Source organism: Portunus trituberculatus, chromosome 10 (assembly GCF_017591435.1).
Source record: "Portunus trituberculatus isolate SZX2019 chromosome 10, ASM1759143v1, whole genome shotgun sequence".
NCBI classification, from domain to species: domain Eukaryota; kingdom Metazoa; phylum Arthropoda; class Malacostraca; order Decapoda; family Portunidae; genus Portunus; species Portunus trituberculatus.
The window spans coordinates 1,614,241-1,636,582 of record NC_059264.1 but is presented as its reverse complement, the minus strand read 5'-3'; the positions used below and the strand labels follow the sequence as shown (position 1 = coordinate 1,636,582).

At 40.9% G+C, this 22,342-nt stretch overlaps 1 protein-coding gene across 4 annotated transcripts; it reads right to left on the bottom strand.

Annotated features, from left to right (window-relative positions):
- Nucleotides 1-1,557: 1,557 nt before the first annotated feature.
- Nucleotides 1,558-17,332, bottom strand: LOC123501985. 4 transcript variants are annotated; one of them, XM_045251120.1, is made up of 9 exons: nt 16,735-17,222; nt 15,559-15,670; nt 14,725-15,053; nt 13,889-14,264; nt 12,136-12,256; nt 11,617-11,796; nt 10,986-11,222; nt 4,023-4,221; nt 1,558-1,678 (listed from the first exon to the last, which is right to left on the bottom strand). In XM_045251120.1, exons 1-8 carry the CDS (start codon nt 16,995-16,997, stop codon nt 4,121-4,123), a joined length of 1,719 nt encoding a protein of 572 aa, XP_045107055.1. In that variant the 5' UTR covers nt 16,998-17,222; the 3' UTR covers nt 1,558-1,678; nt 4,023-4,120. The 4 variants fall into 4 exon arrangements, with proteins under 4 accessions (XP_045107055.1, XP_045107056.1, XP_045107057.1 ...); XM_045251121.1 differs by having other exon boundaries at nt 13,889-14,216; nt 16,735-17,221; XM_045251122.1 differs by lacking the exons at nt 1,558-1,678; nt 4,023-4,221 and having other exon boundaries at nt 4,742-11,222; nt 16,735-17,332.
- Nucleotides 17,333-22,342: the final 5,010 nt, after the last annotated feature.

The following is a 22,342-nucleotide window of genomic DNA, read 5'->3' as shown; positions in this document are numbered from 1 at the left end:
TCTCTCAATCATTCACACCTTTCTCTGGCAAACTCTGGAACTCCCTACCTGCTTCTGTATTTCCACCTTCCTGTGACTTGATTTCATGTAAGAGGGAGGTTTCAAGACATTTATCCCCTTTTTCAGGCTAACTCTCTCGAACCTGCACGGGGACTGGCAACGAAGAGGACCTTTTTTTTTTTTTCGTTTAATGTTGCCCTTGGTCAGCTTTCCCCTCTTACAATATAAAAAAAAAAATCTTGCTTCTAAGTAAAGTTTGAAATAAGGTCAATAGTTTTAAAATGTCCTCCTTTTCTGCAAGTACGAACCATGAAATAGATAGATAGGTAGATAGATAGATAGATAAATAGATAGATAGATAGATAGATAATGGTACTCTGAAAAACCTGCAGCAGTTTCCACCTAGCAATCTTTTCCACTGGTCTGTGATAGTTAAGATGGATCAATTTCAACTCAAGTCAATCTCTGAAACACCGCATAGGTTAGTCTAGTAAGCGGCGTAGTAGTAGTAGTAGTAGTAGTAGTAGTAGTAGTAGTAGTAGTAGTAGTAGTAGTAGTAGTAAGTTATGATGGGTAAAGGTTAGGTTAGTAGTTGTGGTAGTATTAAAAGTAGTAGTAGTAGTAGTAGTAGTAGTAGTAGTAGTAGTAGTAGTAGTAGTAGTCCCACACCCAATATCAGCTGTTGGTGAGTGGTTGGTCTTCCCCTTCCTTCTCCCCCTCCCCATCACCTCCCCTTTCCTCTCTGCCCCCTCACTTCCCCCTCTCTCTCTCTCTCCCCTCACTCCCCTCTCACAGCTGACACATCGTGACGTCACTACCTCACCGTCCCATCGATACCAGCTCCACGTGCGCGCACACACACACACACACACACACACACACACACACACACAGATTACGCGCTGAAAAATAAAGATAATACCAGAGAGAGAGAGAGAGAGAGAGAGAGAGAGAGAGATTAGTGGGAAGAATTGTAAGTTTCAAAGTCTCGGAGGTTCAGAAGCAGTGTGGTGTTGCTTCACTCATCACCCTCACCACCACTCCACCACCATCACCACCACCACCACCGACTCATCATCTTCCGTATCATCACCCCCATACACTGTGCCCTTCCATCTACCATTTTTCATACTCTCTCTCTCTCTCTCTCTCTCTTGTTCATTCACTATTGTTTTATGCTTTATATTTTCTTTCCTTCTTTTCTTAACCTCCATTCATTATCTATTTTCTTCTCTTTCCTTTTCTTCCTTTAATCTATTCTTTTATTATTCTTTTTCCTTCGTTTTCTTTTCTTTCATTCATTTCTTATATTAATTCATCTGTTCTTCCTTTTCTTTCTATTTGTAATCATCATTGTTATTACTATTATATATTTTGTCAACATATCTGTAACAAATTCTTTACGTTAACTACTACTCTCTCTCTCTCTCTCTCTCTCTCTCTCTCTCTCTCTCTCAATATCCCAGAACAACAAAAGTAATTCTAACACACACACACACACACACACACACACACTCTCTCTCTCTCTCTCTCTCTCTCTTACCTAAATTTGGCGCTTTTCTCTCCCAGTCATTCTTTTCCGCTCTCCTTTTCCTCTTCCTCTTCCTCTGTCACGCTCCTCTCCCATCAGCTGATCGTAACGCACGTGTTTTTGTTATTGTTTGGGCTCTCACGTGAACTGAAATGGTAAAACACACTTAAAAACCCTTCACTACTGGGACACATTTCTACCTTAAGATTTTCGCGCGATTAGACCATTTTATTGACATTAGGAAGGATCTATGGAAGTCAGAAGATTAATGGCCACAATCCTCACTATTTTAATCCCCTATATAAGTTACTGAAGACCTGTAAAGTCAACAAATAGTAAGAAGAATGAATATGGAAACGCGTCATGACACTCAGGGATTAAAAATAGTACGTAACTTTAACTAATGTCTTTTGAGTGTAGAAATGTTAATCTGTCACTAGAATGGTAAGAACAGCCTTGAAACACACACACACACACACACACACACACACACACACACACACACACACACACACACACACACACACACACACACAGCCTATCAGACAGCCATAGAGACAGACAAACATTCAAATAACAAAGAAATAAGACAAAAATGCATATATCGAATTGAGCACTTAGACAGACAGACAAACGGACATCCAGACAGCCAGACAGACAGACATGCAGACAGACACCCAGACAGACAGACAGTTTTATCTATATCCTTCACTATTAACTTCACTTATTTTTCATTGATGTAATTTTTCACTCTAAATTAAGTTATGTGACGTTTGTGTATACTCTCTCTCTCTCTCTCTCTCTCTCTCTCTCTCTCTCTCTCTCTCTGTCTGTCAGGTAAAATTTCGAGAATATGAATAAAAGAAAAGCATAAAATGAATAAAGAAGCGAGAGAAAGAAAGAACAATTTTAATACCGAGAAAAAAAATCTGAAAGAAAATGTCATAAGTATAATAGTTTACCTTAAAAATGTCCGTTTTCTTCCATACGGTGAAAAAAGGAACAATAGAAAATGTATTCGCGAGTGGTAGTAATTAAGACAGGTAATAAAATAATCAAATAAACCAAAATAAATAAATGAATAAATAAATAAAGCGTGCAAAATAAAAAAAAAATATTATTATTATCATCATTATTATTATTATTATTATTATTATCATTATTCAGTATCTTTCTTTTTATTTATATCCCACGGTAATGACTTTAGCTAGACTTGGGAGAATGGGAAACTCACTCTCTCTCTCTCTCTCAGCATTGAAGTCACCTAAGCAAAGAATAGACAAGCCTCCCTCTTCAATGAGTTCAGGTCACAGAAAGATGGAGATACAGAAGCAGGCAGGAGTTCCAGAGTGTCCCAGAGAAAGGGATGAATGATTGAGAGTACTGGTTCACTCTTATATTGGAGAGGCTGCCAGAATAGTGGAGAGAGGAAGATGAAAAAGGAAGTGTACGTCTGAGTGTCTGAGCTTGATATATGAATGGGCAGGGAGTTCCAGAGTGTACCAAAGAAAAGGATGAATGACTGAGAGCAATACTGGTTCACTCTTGCACTACAGAGGTGGACACATCAGTGGAGAGAGAGAGAGAGAGAGAGAGAGAGAGAGAGAGAGAGAGAGAGAGAGAGAGAGAGAGAGAGAGAGAGAGGATATATAAGGAGGAGGAGGAGGAGGAGTTGTAGTAGTAGTAGTAGTAGTAGTAGTAGTAGTAGTAGTAGTAGTAGTAGTAGTAGTAGTAGTAGAAGTAGTAGAATAGAAATAGAAGTAAAATAAAAACACCAGCAACATCAACATCAATAACATCAACAAGATAACAATAATAATAATAATAATAATAATAATAATAATAATAATAAAAATAATATAATTCAAAACAATTCCACCTTTACTTTGTCGCAAATCACTCTTATTGTCATTTTGCGCTCACCCCTTTCCCCCCTCTCCCTCTCCCTCCCTCTTCCCCCTCCCTTTACCCAGCTCCCCTCTCTCTCATACGAAAACAGAGGATATACACATTAAAAAAGTTGCGCGTCCCTATTTTTTTTTCTTGTATCAAAAGAAAAAAAAAGTAAATAAGTAAAAATAAAGCAAAATAAAGCCTGCTTTTGATTTTGTTGTTATTGTTGTTGTTGTTGTTGTTGTTGTTGTTGCTGTTGTTGTTGTTCTTCCTCTTCTTGTGGTATTTTTTCTTCATCTACTTATACTTCTATTTCTATTTCTACTACTACTACTAATAATACTACTACTACTACTACTACTACTACAACTCTTCTTCCTCTACTACTGCTACTACTACTACTACTACTACTACTACTACTACTACTCTCCCAGCAATACAAACCTCACCTAATCAATTCCTAACTAAACCTAGATTAATTAAACCTTAACTTAAAAACACCTAATAAAAATCATCGGTCATGAAAAAAAAAAAATGGGTGAAGATTGTAACTCAGGACATAATGGCGAAAAAGTCGAGAATTAATATTTTTCCTCACCTTTTTCCCCTCGTGAGTTTCTAATGGCCACCTCGCCGCCCCTCAGCCACAGACCGGGTCCTCAAGTGTTGTATCGACACTCTGCCACGCGGCGGGCGCTAAGGGGCGGGAATAATGCAGTGGTGGTGGTGGTGGTGTTGGTGATGGCACAAACACGCGGTAGTGTCGGTTGGCGGCCATGGACGGTCACGTGACTCATCTGGCGGGAAAAGGAAGGGAAAGCAGTGTCATTATTATTTGCTATTTATTATTATTATTATTATCGTTATTTACTATTTTTATTATTATTATTATTTTTGTTACTATTACTATCAATTGGCTTAAAGAATATCCACGTTTTGTTTAACCCCTTCAATACTGAGACGCATTTTTACCTTGAATTTTTGTTTATCAAGATACGATTTTATTTGCATTACGAAGTGTCTTTGGGGATCAGAAGATTAATGACCAGAGTCTTTACCATTCTAATCCCAACATGTTTCTGAAGCTGTGTAAAATCCCCAAATAATAACCAGAATTAATGTGAAAGCGCGTCCTGGTACTGTAAGGATTAAATATGAAAAGAAAAATGTTAATAATGAATAATAACTATCAAGTTTTATCACCTTCAAATAAAAAAGGAATGACGGGAGAAATGCTGAGGAGAGGAGCAGATAAATAATATAAGGAATATTTCTTTTTTTAAGTATGAATGGAGGAATGGGTGATAACACAGCACGACTATAGAAAATATTTATTTAGTTAAAAGTACAATGAGGAAATACAAACAGAACTACGAATGATTTGCAGCACTGAAGAGATAATATATAAGTCTTTGGATTAAGTTAAATGCAGCTTTTCTTTTATGATTTAATTAACATTTCTTATTTGAGTGACTGAATGACAGGTGTGTGTGTGTGTGTGTGTGTGTGTGTGTGTGTGTGTGTGAGAGACAGTAATGGATGACTTCTTGACCCAAAGAGCGAGGACTTTCCCTTCTACAGACAAACTTGACTGAGACACCTTTAAAAAATATATCGTATAAAAAAAAAAAAGCACATCTGAACAATACTTTCCTATCTTTTCATTCATTTTCTCAATCTCGATATGCATTACCACCCATCACAATGCCTCAAAATACACTTCACGTACCTATTCACTTATTTCAAGCACTTTTTTCACACATACAGCTAATATTTCCACTTTTGTGCCTTTCAAAGACTGCCGGTAAACACAATGAGTTACCATAAATATGCGCACTACCTTCAATTATAACCTAAGAGAATTAATTTATTTACTTATCTTTATCTAATATTTTTGTACAGTGCTCCAGTATTCATCATTTCAGTTTCCTTTTCTTGTATATGTACTTTGTGCTCTGTTCCATAACCTTCCTGTGGCCAATATAAGAAGTAACAGACAAGATTGCGTGAAGTTTGCCTGCATATTTTTTTACAAGTTAAGTCCTGCATTGTTTGTTATTCTGTAGTAAATATCTTGGGCTTGACTTGCAGAAGAACCATGCAACTCGAAAAGACACACAATTTTGATTCATGAGATTTTGCAGACAATTAATTTACTTGATTTACAACTTCACTTTGCTTCACTTCTTACCAAACTTTACATATTTTCAGAACAGTTCTACCACTCACTTTAAAGCAAACCTCACTTCAAAATTTTAACTCCACAAACACTTAACTTCACATCCTAAAAAAACTACACACATTTTCTTAACACTTCAGTCACTTAAGTCTCTTTACCTATCAGCTTTCACTAACTTCCAACCCCTTCAATACTGAGACACATTTCTACCTTGTGCTTTATGAACAATTAACCATTTTATTGACATTAGAAAGGGTCTATGGAGATCAGAAGATAAATGGCCAGTCTTCACTATTTCAAACACCACATAAGTTTCTGAAGCTGTATAAAACCATCAAATATATATAGTAAGTAGAATGAATATGGGGTTAATCACATCCTAACTGCCTCACTGACCCCTAAAGGCTATGAATGTGTGGTTCTTGTGGCCTGTATTTGCTTAGTTTGGTAGAGTCTATGTGTGAAATGTGAGAGGTTTTAATGGTGGTTTGTAATAAACTTGTAAACTTTTCCCTTTCTCTTATACAATACTGGCTTAGCATCTCATCAGGTGTGTGTGTGTGTGTGTGTGTGTGTGTGTGTGTGTGTGTGTGTGTGTGTGTGTGTGTGTGTGTGTTAACGACTTGGATCTTTCCACAGGATTGAGTTAAGCTTGTAATGTCGAATCCTTTAAAAAAAATCCAAATAACAACAATTTTTCTGAATTTTGTGTACCTTTACCGTGTGTGTGTGTGTGTGTGTGTGTGTGTGTGTGTGTGTGTGTGTGTGTGTGTGTGTGTGTGTGTGTGTGTGTGTGTGTGTGTGTGTGTGTGTGTGTGTGTGTGTGTGTTGCATATGGATACATCCCTCATCTACCTCCTCAACCTTATAACATAAAAAAATAAAAAATTTAAAAAAAAACCTAATACAGAAGCCACACTATGCACTATGTATACATAAGACTATACTATATGTACCTATAAAAATATACATATGTAGACTGTAAATAGAAAGAGAGAGAGAGAAGGGAAGAGAAAGAACGAGAGAAAGAGGGGGAAACATCAGTAACATTTTAGCAAACAACAATAATAATAATAGTAGAAGAAGTAACAAGTCATTTTCTTTTATACATCGAAATACATAATGCTTTTTTACAAGACTATAATTTCATACTTTTCCGCAGACCTCTTCCGTTTTAATATAATCTGCATGAAGGTCACCGTTGATATGTGGCTATAGAGATTTCTTTGAATGATTTTTTGGCAGTTTTAGCTTAGTGGAAAGAGTGAAGGACAAGCAAGAAAGGGAAGGGAAACAGTAGGAGAGTCAGAATGAGAGTGAGAGCAAAAGTGAGAGGGAGAGAGTACTAAGAGGAGGGATATTTTCTTTTGGCAGTGTTAGGTTAGTGGCAGGAATAAAGGAGAGGGAGAGGGAAAAGGAGGCAGAGAAATGAAGCAAGAAAGGAGAGAATGAATGTTACACTTCCCAGATACAAAATTTTATATAGATTGGTGATTCAAGTGTAAAGGGAACATGGTTTTGGGGATGATGAAAGAAAATGATGAAGAAAAGTGGAAAAAAAAATCAGTTAATGAGGGACTGGAATGATAGAACGGACAAAGAAAATGAGATACAATAGAAAAAAAAAAGGAAAAGAATGACAAAATAGAAAGAAAAGGAGAAAGGAAAGAAATACTTGAAGGAAGGATAAAACAAACAATAAAAGGATACAATAACAAGACAGGAAACAGAGGAAAGAAGATGATAAGAAACTCTAAAGTACAGTAAATATAAACACCAACAGTTAGAAAGGGACATTGGTGGAAAGAATTGAGGAGACAGTGTGTGGAGGAAGACAAGAATGACCACTAGAGAAGCAAAGACTGGAGACCTGGGGACATGAGAAGGATTAGGGAAGTGATCACCAACCCTGCATCTAGTATGTACAAATGTAGGCACTTCACTGCAGCCAGGCAGGAGTGGTGGCAGTGTAGAGGGAGGCCACCACCACTCCACACTGGTCACAACACAATGATATAAGGGACAGCACACAGCCACAGCCATGCCAAGCCTCACACACACCCTGGGTTGTTCACTAGTGCCATGCTGCTCTCTGATGCATGAAACACTCTGGACACAACACTCATTCACTCACACTACCAATCACCACTGACAGTCACCATGACATGCTACCACTGACAAACACACCGAGAGAATAATACATTGTGTTTTGGTAAGCCTTACACATTCCTTTGCTTTGTCACACACATATACACATACCAGCCAAACATGGTCAGAAAAAAATGTCATTTAATAATGTCCTTGTTCCTGAATGAAACATTACTCCATAAAATAAAGGAAAATACATTACATGGAAAAATAAATATGTCAATTTGATCTGATTTACAAATATTACACTTATAAATGTTAAGTTATTCATAAAAAGATAACCCATTTCTACACACATACAACACACACAGACACAGACACACACACACACACACACACACACACACACACACACACACACACACACACACACACACACACATTTCAGCCTTACAAACTAATCAAGAAAGGAAGGTGTGCAGGGCTGTCCCAGCACCGAGTGGCCAGCAGCCGCTGTGCAAGACACACAGCAATAGGCGTGTGGGGCGCTGGCACACCGACAAGACAGCCCCCCAGAGGACACCAGGCACCACCAAAAGGTATGCACTGATACAAACTATGAGACAGAACAGGAAGTGCGTCGTGCCTGGACAAAATTCGCCACACACGAGTTTGAATTAACGTATAGTGAGTGCGTTTTGATGTGATATAATAGTTTGCTATGGACATGAATTTAAATTAATGAGTGCTACGTGAATTACAATGCGACAAAATACACTACTGTTTTAAATTAACATAAGGTACTAAATCTGAATTCTCTTGCACAGAAGAGTGTCATCAGAATCCTGGTGTGTATTTCATCCAGAGCTGTGTTGAACTGAACTGTCCATGAACTGTTACAAGTGTGAACCTCCTGACCAGGCAAGTGAGCTGCTGGCCTGGCAGGATGTGAAACAGTGATCTCAAGACATGTTGGATGATAAGAAGGGAAAAGGAGAGAACAACAACAGCACAGTGAGAAGACATAAAGAACAACCACTCCTGATCAAACAAATGAACTGATCTAACAGGATGATGTGCACAAGAGTTCTCATGGCGTATAAGATAAGCAGAGAGCAGAGGAAGATATCAATAGCATAGAGAAGAGACATTACAGAAAACTGCTAGAAATGTGAAACAACTGATGAAATAAACTAAATGTCTGATATGATTGGATGAGATCAGGAGCAGTCTTAGTCTGGATCATAAAGAGAGGGAGGAACACAAGATGGTGACAAGGGGGCAGCAGTGTTATGGAGCTGTTGTGAGCATTGGCAGACAGACAACACAACTGGTAACTGATGCCAAGGTGTGGGGATGTGTGTGAGAAGTGATCTGAGCAGCAGTTCTGGATCAAACACCCAACAAGGATCGGTCAAGTCACTGCTGGCTAACTTAAGTACTACGATGTACGCTATTTGACATAAACAAACACACACATAATAAACTAAGGTACATATTTGCCTTGTAACATAATCCTACTGGTGCGTCATAACTACCGACTCTTAAAACCAAGCAATCAAAGTCACCATTCAAATGTCACCTTGCAATAATTCATTCATTTGTGTAAAACTCTCATACAATTATTGGAGTCATTAACTGCTGAACAATGCCTGCCCTAACCTGAATACGCTCAGTAAAGGAGGATGCTTCCCACAGCACCTCCAGCAGCCCTGACAGCTTGGCACCACTAGCTCTGCACACCACCTCCTGCCTCATCACTCTGGTGTGTCGCCGGACTTGTGAATAACGTTACATGGCAGTGTTGGAATCATTAGGTTAATCAGTCTGACAACAATAAAAGTACAGCCCCCAGCAAGTGTCCAAAACCTCACTAAAAAATATACAAGCATTTTAGGGGTAACTGTTTCAACATGTCACTGCTTTGCCTTGCTCCCTGCCACCAAAACAGGCTTAAGTGAGGCATACACTGCACCCCCCAACACTCACAGATGTGGCTCTGATATGTAACTGTTGGCAGAATAGACAAGGCAGCTCCTGACATGATCTGGCACAAACACACCATCAAGAAAGACGTTACTTCTTATTTCTCTTCCATAAAAAAGTGTTATTTTTCCAACCTCACAATACACATAATTTCAGAAGACAGTATTTCTTGTTACTTGTCCACAGTCTTATAAATGACACCTAGAACACTTCCTTCTCTCATTATTACAAAACTTGGCTCATTCTCCAACATATAATACTTAAAAAACTTCAGGAGTGACATTACCACTTACTACAAAACAAAACTCTTGAACTGTACACCTTGCAATGACACTAACAAATCTCTTCCTCAGATACAAATAATAACAAAGCACATCATCTTAAACACCTTCTTGTCTTAACTCTTCAGAATGAGACTTATTACAACTCTCCTCCTCAAATGCAAATGATGACACACTGAGTAACTTTCATCACAATGCCTATACTTCACCATCAATCAAATACACCTCTACCAACACCACCTTCAACACCACGGTAATCTGTATCATTTCCTGCACCCACTGCCCCTCAGAACCCAACACTGTGATAACCTAACTGCATAAGAACACTCAACACACCCCACTGACCACACCACCCTCTGTAAGACAACTTTGCATAGCCTGGGTGGAATGTGCTCCTCATGCTGGACTGAAGCTGAGCTGGGGATCTGAGGGTAAGACAGCTCAGATGCACAGAGTCAGTCAGTGCCAAGGCAGCTCAATAAACAGTCAACTTTCTACACATGTACTTGTGTCGCCTTACTTTCCAGTTCCCCAAGGCAAAACTTAAGTCACCTCCCGGCTTACTGGCACATTACAGTCACTGGCGATAAATTAACATACAAAAATATGAGATTAGCTCTTAGCGACGTCAGGTACGAGTTGACGCACCCCAACACCATCGCCACCACACACCAACATGGCAATGCTTCACAGCCAACCACCACGTCACTCAGTCTTGTCGGCCTCATTCCTGTACTCTCTAAGACTCTCAGTGCCTCAACAAACAACCTTAAAACAGCAAGATCGTACAGGCACTGCCATGTGAAGGCCTGATCAGCTTCCTATATTTCCTTACGCCAGCACAGGAAGGCACCACACACAGCAGACAGCAGCAGAGGTGGTGCCTGCCCTGCCTTACCAGGCTCCTATGGTAAATCTAGCCTAGTGAGAGTATCAGTCCACTCTTCATCCCTGAGCCAAGTGTGATGTCAGGCTACAACACTAACCCTCCCCTTCTACTCCTCCTCCTCACTCTCTGACCACCCACCCTTGCCACGCTTCCTGGTGTCGGTGGTGGTGCTCCTCACGCCCCAGCATGCAGCCAGGTCATCCACAGCCCCATCCACCTGGCTAATGGCGAAGTGGTTGTCATACACGGTGGGGGTGGTGGAGGAAACACTGGAGTCGTACTGGTAGTCAGTGGTGGCTCTGGTGCTGTCTAACGCCTCCTCAGACTCCAAATCCACCACATCATAGGCATCTGGGTGGTAAAGGTTCTCCGACTCTGAAACATTGGTGCCTTGTTGGGGACGAGAGACTGACTTCAGGTGTCATAACAAGCTCATGTGTAATAATAGCAAAAAAAATACATCTAAATAAGTAAATGAGTAAAATCAAGTGTTTATCTATCTCTAACTAGGGTCAATGAATGACCTTTTTTTCTTAGGCTGGTAACCCTCTTAAAAAATAAACAAAAGAATGCAACACAGTGACAATGAGAAAGGCTAAAGACAGTGAGGGGAGTGGAACTGATGGATGGAATAGAGGTGAAGTGGTAGTGACAATGAATGAGAGACACCAAGACAGAATACAGGAGTAATGTTAGTACAGTGAGACGAGAGCTGATGGACGGAATAATGGTGAAGTGGTAGTGACAATGAGACACACTGAAGACTCACCCTCCTCATGGTCATGGCTAATGGTGAGGTTGACGCGCTGTTCGAGCTTGTAGGCATCAGTGAGTGTCTCCAGGGTATCTAGGGCGTGGCTGAACTGTATCATGGGCAGCTGGCTTGTAACTCGTAGTAGCCGCAGCAACACACCATGGGCCAGCTGCTGCTTCTCACTTACACCAAGTTCTGTATGGGCAAGAAGGAGTTAGGCTGGGTGAATAGACTGATATACCACAAGGGAACAAGGGAAGTAATGGCAAACAGTGAAGGTAAATTAAGACACAAGAAAAGCACATGAGAAATAAATAAAGGATGTGGTTAAATAAATGATAAAGAGTCAAAGATAAAAGAAACAAAGAGGACATATAAAGGCAGAGAGTAAAAGTAAACAGAAATGATCACACAGAGAAGACAAAAAGACAGATCAGGATACACAACACAAAACACCACAACACAGACTGAAATACAATCCGCAACAGCAAATCAACCAACACACACACACACACACACACACATATGGCCTACCAGTGTCCAGTGGGGCGAGCATGGAGAGGTCAAAGGAGGGTTCAGTGTGCCTGGCCTTCTTCCTCTTCGTCATCTTCCTGCCGGTGGTTGTGACGGCGCGCACCCCATTGGTGTGTGAGCTCTGTAAGGTGAGACATTTCCCTTCACTCACTGTATAACTGTGGCAATTTTATTTTAGGTCTCTGGAGATTATGTAAGTTAACCCCTTTCAGTACTGGGACGGAATTTTACTGTGAGTTTTGGGTATAATTAGACGATTTTATTGATATTGGGAAGAGTCAATGGAGGTCAGAAGATTAATGTGCACAGTCTTCACTATTTTAATCACTACATAAGTTTATGAACCTGTATAAAATTTGCTAAACAGTAAGCAGAATAAATAAGAACACATATCATGGTACAGGCAACCCCCGCTTAACGAAGGTTCATACAAGGAAATTTCGCTACAACGAAGGTTTCATTTTACTACCATCTGCTCGTTTAACGAACACCAAACTCGCTTTAACGAAGTTTTATCCAGGTAATTTTTTCCAAGTTTGAAAGTCCCGCTGTATCACGCAAGCTGACAGGCTTTTGAATAAACAAGGAGCTGCCGATACTAAGGCCTGCCTCAGGAGAAATCCTGGGACACCTGTGGAATCAAGATCAAAATCAAGATCAAGCCTCTCATGGACAACACGCGCACCACTCACTCCCGTGTTCAAAACAATAACAGCATCAGCAACAGCTCGTCTTCCCTCGCTCAACTTACCACCAAAACGCCCTGCAATGTGGCCTAGCATTCCTAAGAAGACCAGGAAGTCTCTTACTCTCAAAGTGAAGCTGGATATTATTAACAGATACGAGAGGGGCAAGAAGACTATAGCATTGCTCGCCACCATCTTGTCTCCATTTACTGTCTCTACTATTTTCAAGTCAGCAGACTCTATTAAGAAGGCTGGTGAGACCGTATCTTCCTTGCAAGCTAAAAGAACAACCTGAACTCGTGACTCTATAATGGATAAAATGGAAAGCCTTGTGGAAATGTGGTACATAAGTTCTGTATGTGATACAATGATGCACCCCCTTTGTTTACATTCCACAGGTTGCAGGTTAGTGTCTTTCGCGTTTCACTCTCCCTCCCTTCATAAACTTAAGATCATCAACATTATAAAGTTACGTACATACATACATTAGTGTACATTATAATAACTTAAATTAAACTGCCTAAATGTTTAACTTCATAATTTTTAATTTCATTAAACCTTTCACTGTACTATGATGCACTCTCGCTTTGTTTACTTTCAATGGAAGTTCAAGTCAGGGGTTAAACTTGTTATAATGGGTTCGATTAATGAAGTTTCGCTTAATGAAGTGTTTTTTAGAAATGTAACCCCTTCGTTAAGCGGGGCTTGTCTGTACTGAAGGGATTAATATTTCATACCCTGTTTATGTAAGAGAGGAGAACTGACCAAGGACAACAAAATGATTAAATAAAAATGCCCACTTAGATGCCAGTCCCTAAACTTGTCAAGGAACCTCCACCATTTATCTCTACTTGGCTTCTCCATGAATCTCTACATGTCCTGATCCAATGACAAACTTACAGACATACAGAGGAACATAAGACAAGATATCATGGGAGGAAATAAGAAGCCATCCAACTGTGTGATGAAAAACAAAGTTAAATATGATACTCAAGAAAATGGTGATAATGATGGTGATGAAATTTAACACCCTTTCCATGCACCACCATAACAGCAGCACCACTCACCCCATTACTAAGAGCGCCTGCACCCAGCCTGGCGCCAACCTTGTCCCCAGCTCTGTTATGGGTCGTGGGACGTATTGGGGCTCTGGCAACCTTCTCTCCCCTGTTGATGGGCGGCCTGCCGAGGGGCCGTCCTGGAGGCCTCTCAGGGGGAGCGCCAGCCACTCTCTCCCCTGTGGCAGGCTTGATGGCAGGCCGGCGCACCACCTTGGAGACAGTAAAGGAGCCCTCAGAGAACTTGGCTGTGAAATGCTGCTTGGGTAATATCTTGGGCAGCTTGTCGGGCGGTGACATGACACTGGGGTTGCCAGGGACCTTCTCTGGGGAATTCCTGCGGGAGTGGATGGTGGTGGTGTTACTGGTGACTGCTGGTGGGGAACTGAAATGTTAGGGATGAAGTGTGCTTAGAAGAATGTTATTATTGCTACTGTAGATGTATTATGGTTACGAGAAAGTTATTACTATTATCATTATTATTAATGTTATTATTGAGGATATGTTATGCTTAGAAGAAACTTATCATCATTGGAGGAGAAAGCCTTCTAATTATTCATTTATCATTAGTCATTATTGTATCATTATTCATTAAAAATATCAAATAAATTGTTGCTGTAACCCTGATGCAATCTAAAACAAAAATAAATAAAAAAAAGAAAAAAAACTTTGAGTTGAATAAGAAAGAGCTTCTTTTTCTTTCTTTCCTTTAATGTAAGAGGGGGAAAACAAAACGGCAACAAAAACTAAACAAAAAAGACCCCACTGAGATGCCAATCCTGGAAAGCCTCAAGAGAATAAACCAAAAGAACGGGAAAAATTAAATATCTTGAGACCTCTCTCACCTGAGCTCCAACTGTTCCTGTGCATCCCTGGCACTGCCCACCACCACCATCTCATTGGGGGAGAACTGCGACTTTTTGAGCTTGACAGTGATCTTCTCATGGCTGCTCAGGCTGGAGGTTGGGGTGTGGAAGCTGTCAGGGGTGGTGGGGCTCTCAATGGGGGTGATGGAGAGGTGTGGGCTGCTGTAGATGGGTGTGGTGGCGAGAGTGGTGGTTGGGGTGGTGTTGGTAGAGCCAGGTGATGTCTTCTTGATTTGGGAAATGGACACCACACCGTTTGGGGACAGAACTGTCATGGGCTCTGGAACCAGGCATGGCGGGGACAGCGTCTGGTGGTGGTGCGGAAATGAAGGGTGTGGAAAAAATAGGATAAGAATACATATATATCAAAATTTTAAATGGTGATTTGTATGTGTATATTCCACCTATAATGAGAGAGAGAGAGAGAGAGAGAGAGAGAGAGAGAGAGAGAGAGAGAGAGAGAGAGAGAGAGAGAGAGAGAGAGAGAGAGAGAGAGAGAGAGAATGAGAAAAATGCATGAAGGAATTGGCAGATGTGAAAAAAGAGAGATAGAATAATAAGTTAAAATATTATTCAGGCAACAATATCTAGACTAAAGAAGTGTTCCAAAGACATACAAAGCACTGTTATCAATCTGTATCATGAGCACATTAGACAGTATAAGAAACAAGGCATGACTGATAAAGATAAGCCACCCAAAGTATTTTTTCTACTGTGCTCAAAGATTCTGTTGATTAGATGATTGGGGAAAGAAAAAGCCTCATCAAAATAAATCAAGGTAACTTAACCTAACCCAGAGAGAATGTGCCGCACCTGGTGACTGCTGGAGAAGAACCTTGGAGTGTCATGCACGTGTGTGTCGTAGACCACTAAGGTGCGGGCGTCAGGACTCAGCCGTAGCCGGATCAGCCGGGGGCACCGCTCGCTGGGGGATGGTGGGAGTGGATGAGGCTGACATGTTACTAATGAGAACTGAAATAAATGTGCCTACCTCCATATTTGACAGTCATTAAAAATAACAAGAAATCTTGTGGGAAATGAAGAGAAGATATGTCAATAAAATAAGATGCACTGAAAATCACATGGATCTCATTAATTAATTGGAAAGTCAGTAGCTAAATAAACACAAGGAAGTCCCTATCATACATTTATATATAAACCCGCATCATCCTTGTTCATAAATGTCAAACCTTGCATTGCACTTCACAATAACTCTACACTTGCCAGATTATCAAGTCATTTACAGTCACCCTCAAGGACTATACCTGATAACTAACTTTCCTGTTTTTTTTTCTCATCTCAAAAAAGCACCACTTTTTAACTCCCTATAAATTAACCTACATCTCTCAAAACCTTCCTATAGCAGCACATAAAGAATAAAAGCAAACATAACACTCTGGGCCATAACAAATGTACTGCGAGGCCTCAAACTGCCAGGGAACAAAATTGCATAATAACCCAGACAGGCCGCGCCCTACCCTTGGGCTGGCTGGGAGGGGGTCATCACATTCCCTCGTATTTCACCTCTGTTCCCAGCCTTCCATCCTACCCTCACCACCCAGGTGGACCAAACCAGCGTAAACTATCGTATAAACCACAGACAGGTAGGCAGGACAGGTGGCAAGAGTAAGATAAATGAGTAATTAGCAAAACGCGGATAAGACGCGAGAGCGACTTTTCCTCCTCCTCCTCCTCCCCTTCCTCCCCGCAGATCTTATTTCACTCTTATTTCCACCCTTCCACCTCTTCCACACAGCCTAGAGAGGTTTCGCAGGCATATATTAGTCTAAAGAACACACACAGGTGGCCAGGGGAAGTATTCGGACCCCGAAAACCCTGAAATGACCAAAACTCGTGGATTTGCCCCAAAACAAAGGGTTTCCTCGCCACCCTCGGTTTTCTCCCACCCACTCTCCCTCTTCTCTTTCTCCTCTAACTCCTCCTACGACTCCATGTACTGAATACATAGCCTGTACATAAGCCACTCACTCGTTCCCAGGTCTGCCAGGTCGGCCGTTATCCACGGAGCACTGGTAATCAAGTTGTCCGTATTTAAGGCGAAAATTAAGGTCCCGCATCTGTTCCACAGTCAAAGAGTAATTTTCTAACTTGACGGCCTTTTTGAGCACCAGACGAAGACCATAGATCTCCCGGTGCTTCTCAATGGCCTTGTTCACATCCCGGTAGCAAATGAAGCTCCTCCCGTTGTGCAGGGGAGAGAATTGTGCTAAATGAGGCGTCGGCGGCGGCATTCTGTCAAGACCACATCGAGGAGGAGACTGAGGCTGAGGGACGACGAGGGCCTGGCCAGCGTCCCAATCCTTCTGTTATCGTGGGGAACAACACAATATGCTTTTATACCCATCATAACAGTCTTATTTATATCACACAGCATGGGAGCTATTCCCTGGGGGTGTCTTAGTTATCACAGTAGTCTTATTTCAATGTGTGTCTGAGATTCTAGGGGTGTGTATGCGTGGAAATTGAGTGTTGGTTTGTGTTTTATGTGTTGTAGAAGTGTTGTTGGAGCTTAACTTTGTTATGTCTCGTGTATGAAGAGATTCTATGTGGTGTGCGCATGTGTGTGTGATCAGTGCAGTTACATGTATGTGCGTGTGTGTGGGAGAGAGAAAGAGTAAGAAAAAGAAGATAAACTGAATGTTAGCCACTGGTTTTATCAGGGAGAAAATAACAAGCAAATACGCGCCGAGTACATTTTTACGCTATTCATGCTAGGAGCATCATACACCTTAAGCAAAACAAGCTGAGTATGATTATTTACTTATACATAACATCAATCATGGATAAAGTGGAAAGCGGTCAATAAATGTATCCTCCTGGTATGAAGAAAATAATTATATAAAGGCATCCGCAACTAATACATCATCATAGATAACGTGTGAAATAAGCCAAATATAGTTACATTGAAGAGTAAAGGAGAGTGAAAGAGAGAAACAAGACGAAGCCGATGCCGGAGGGAGCGTTGGGAGAGCGACAACGCCTCAAACTCTCACGTATCTAGGCAATATTTCATTTTCCTTGCTAAAGTCCCTGCCTCGCCTGTAACACCCTGTCTGACAATAAGCCTAGGGTCCATATACATCACTAAAACCCGAGGTGGCAGTGAAAATCAACGTAATCCTTTGTATATGGTTAAATTAACGAAAGACTGAGACCCCTCTTCGCCATTACTGTCTTAATGAAGCAAAATTGAGGCTAGATTTTCTCCCCGATTTCTCCGTGCTAAAAAGAGATGCGCTTTTCCAACTTTACATCAACTGATCCTCTTCACTTCAATAACTGGGACACTGGGAGAAGGAGAGGTGGAGATAATGCAATATTTCTTACTTTATTTCACTACGATGAATCCCCTGAGATATGTTTAGGCTTACTTGTAAAAGAATGAGTGACAAGTAAAGGAAAGAAACAGCTATATATAGGGGAAGCGGAGATTGAGCGGCTGAAATAACTAAAAAGAGGCAAACATACACATCACAATATTAACGAAGGAATGAAATCAGCGGAAATGAGTCATATGAGGAAAGAAAGCTGGTAACGGAAAAAAATAATAAATAAAATAAGTAAATAAATAGCAGAGAGAGAGAGAGAGAGAGAGAGAGAGAGAGAGAGAGAGAGAGAGAACAATAGATGGATAGCTAAAAGATAGTAACGGAGAAAATCATACAGACCGAGAGAGAGAGAGAGAGAGAGAGAGAGAGAGAGAGAGAGAGAGAGAGAGAGAAAATTGGTAAATAAATACGTACATCCTTAATAAACAAATAAACAATTAAATCAAGCATTAACGCCACAAAATGCCTGACTTCCGATCTCTCTTTAAAAATTTTAATTAGTGTAGAGCAAACTTATTACTAGTGTTTAATGCCTCAAAAAACTCAATTCCTCAAGCTATTAATTAACTCGACTTAACCTTCTGGACAACAGCTTAACCCCTCTTCTTCAGTGACACTCAACTGTCTCCATCTTCTACCCTGAACATCCTCGGTGTAACTAGCTTTGCCGATGAGAGAGAGAGAGAGAGAGAGAGAGAGAGAGAGAGAGAGAGGGGTGAGGAAGTAGAGGGCTCTAATAATTCGTCTAGTCAGAACAATGTCAAGCCACACCGAAAGTGATGGATTGTGTCTAACGTTCGTCAACACAGTATAGTTGAAGCTACGAGAGTTTTTAATGGTGTTTTTACGGTTCTAGTGACAATTTAACAACATTTCCAAATTATCAACGGAAGCTAGAAACACTCTTGATAACCCGGCTAGTCATCTCTGTGGCCTTGGAAAATAGTTGTGGTGAGAGAGCAGAGCGATGTACGACTCTTTAATAAGTGACACAGGTTGCAAGGATTTTTTTTTATGACTCTAGTGATATATTAACAAGAGAGAGAGAGAGAGAGAGAGAGAGAGAGAGAGAGAGAGAGAGAGAGAGAGAGAGCAGGTAATATATGTTGAGCGAACGGCACTACACACACACACACACATGATAATGATAATAACATTGCTGCTGCTCCTCCTCTTCCTACTACTACTACTACTACTACTACTACTACTACTACTACTATTGCTATTACTACTACTACTACTACTACTACTACTACTCCCTTTCCTCATTTAATTGTTCCTCCTATCACTGATCTTTATACATTTCAAGTAGGAAACAAGAAATGCCCGGAAATCACTGAGAATTGAAGAAAATGTTGACAAGTTGACACGGGAAGGGAGGGCGGGAGAGTTAGTGGGGGAGTCTTTGTCCAGTGTGGCAGGAAAAATTTCCCCCTCTGAATGTAGTTCCCCCCAGGAAAAGAAGCCTAGGTTAAATTATCCCGGATCAAAATTCCTCCTAGAGGAGATGTATCCTGGTCCAAACATCCCCCCGGAGGAATCTTAGGCGGGGGGAAATACAGACTGGTACGTACACCCGGTCACGGTGGTCATCGGCTGGTCTGAAAGGGGATATAAACAACCATCGGCTTATTTAACACAGTAATGGGCTAATATCTATTTTGGTGGTTAATTCTGGCTTTGCTTCACTCTCGGGATCTGGAAACACAGGGGAAGTGTAGGCAAACACTGGTGAACTGACCTGGAGGTGAAGGCACGGCTGGGGTGTCCCTGTGGCTCAATATTTACGTACGTAATTCATTTTAAAAATCGCTAGAAGAAAAAAGGTACCCAGACTCGAATGCACTACACTTTTCGAAGCGACAAATACTTTAACTAATAACCAAAATTTAAAAACCTTACCGGGTGGATTGTTTACAAAACGTAGTCCAATCAGCGGTTTGTATCGAAATTAACGGGGCCACAAACACATCACAATGTTGAGAAGATAAGCACAGCTACACTACATAGTGTTACATTTTCTGAATACGAAAAAAATTTGCTTTCCAGCCAAATAAAGAAAACACATATTCCTCGTCGTATAAAGATTTTTTGTTTTCTATTCTGGTACCGTAAAAAAAATAAAATTTGAAAATATGAATAGATAGACTAAATTTTATGGAATATTGTTACTCGAGTAATGTTTTTTTATATATTCGAAGTGTTATATCAAGCACCAAAACAATCCTAGACGTGCTAATTGAAAAAAAATATAAAATTAATAGAGCGACTTTATTGTTATTTTCCGGTAAACAAAATCACAGCTAGATTCGATTCTTTTGGGGGTTCAAACTTGCTTTACTTTGATGATAGCAAATCAGATATAAAAACAATGTCAACTTCATTAATTAAAGAGAAATATTCTCACCCTTACGTATTTTCTCGGGTTTGGTGAGTGGCTCCTCTTCCCCAGCCCTCACTCTCACACTCCACCTCTCCCTTAAAACCTCTTCTCCTCCACCTTCTCTAGATCCAGAGTCCCGAAAAACACTTAGAAACACATGCAAAATCCGACAAAATAGTTTTAAAAGATCGTTTCCGTAGCAGCAATAGGCGGCGGGACCAAGCGGGGCGAAGCTGGGCGAGTGATGGACGAAGCGGGAGCAGGAGCGGGCGCAGGCCTGGGTGTGGGGGATATCTGGACCGTGGGTGTAGGACAGATCGGAAGTACAGGAGCAGGGCAGGAAGGGTGCCCAGGATATTGAGTGTGGTGGTCTGGTGTGGTGTTGTGTGGTATGTTATGGTGTGTGATGGTATGTTATGGTGTAGTGTGGCGGTGGCGGTGATGGTGTGGTGTTGTGTGGTATGTTATGGTGTGTGATGGTATGCTATGGTGTAGTGTGGCGGTGGCGGTGATGGTGTGGTGTTGTGTGGTATGTTATGGTGTGTGATGGTATGTTATGGTGTAGAAGAAAAAAGGCACCCAGACTCGAATGCACTACACACCGCGGTGGCGGTGGTGGTGTGGTATGGAGACTGTTACCAGCTAAACTGAAGTGTGTGTGTGTGTGTGTGTGTGTGTGTGTAGCGATCAGAGACAAGTGACAGCTGCACAAGTGGTGTTTAACTCTTGCACTACCACTTGTTGCCCCTTTCCTTAATTGCCAATCATTCTGATACATCTTTATTTGCTCTACAGCCACATCTAATCTATAAACAGGGTAGAAATTGCAAAATATATTCTTTTTCACCCATAATTTTCTTGCAGATGGTTATAAAAAAATCACACACTGCATATGGTGCTGATAATTTATCATATCAAAGTGAAACGGTTAAAGCACTAGTGTGTGTGTGTGTGTGTGTGTGTGTGTGTGTGTGTGTATCTAGTAGTGGTTTACGTGGGGGAGTAATCCTACAGTATTCCGCCTCTATCAGTGGCGCCTGCAGAAAAATTTCATGGGGGTGGTTATGGGGGGTGCCACTTAAAATCTTGGGGTGGCACACCAGAATTAAAAAGTCATAATTTCAGGAATTTTATTTCACTAGTACTATTATTACAATTTTATTCTCCTGTTGCGGATCCTCAGTGCTGCAGTTGCATTTTCAGAAGAACATTATTCGCCGGTTGCTGTGTTTTTTGGCAAACGCATCCACAAACTCATCAAGATTTATGGCCTTAGCCCTTCTTGATTCCACTCTGAGCATCTCCAAATTGCTTAAACGCTCACCAGTCATGGTACTTCTCAAGGCTGTTTTGATTAACTTAAGCACAGAAAAGCTGCGTTCACACGATGAGGTGCTCACAGGTAATGCAAGTGCAATTTTTGCACAGTTTAAACATTTCATGGAATACCTCCCTATATGGCTCCAGAAAGGCAGTGAGCTCCATTAAACTCTGGTGTTTCCTCACTACTAGCTCGCTTCCTCTCAAGAATGCGCTTGAGCTGGGGGATTTCGTATTGTAGATACTCAGTGATGCAGTTGTATTGTGAGGCAAATGGAATCACTACATCTTTCTCACAAAATTACAATAGTAAACCCTCTCTGTCTGTCTGTCTGTTAGATCGCCACTCTGTGGAGTGGCGCGGGCCTTTCAGCCTGATGGCGGCCCACAGTAAACCCTCTCTATATCGGACACTTATATATCGCTGCTTTATTACAGAACGGAAAACAAGTCTTGAAAATAACGGTAAATTAAAGATCTTTATTGTAGGTAGTACTCTGTGAATGCAGAATGCAGAAAGTACAAAAAGTGAAAGTTTTCTGTT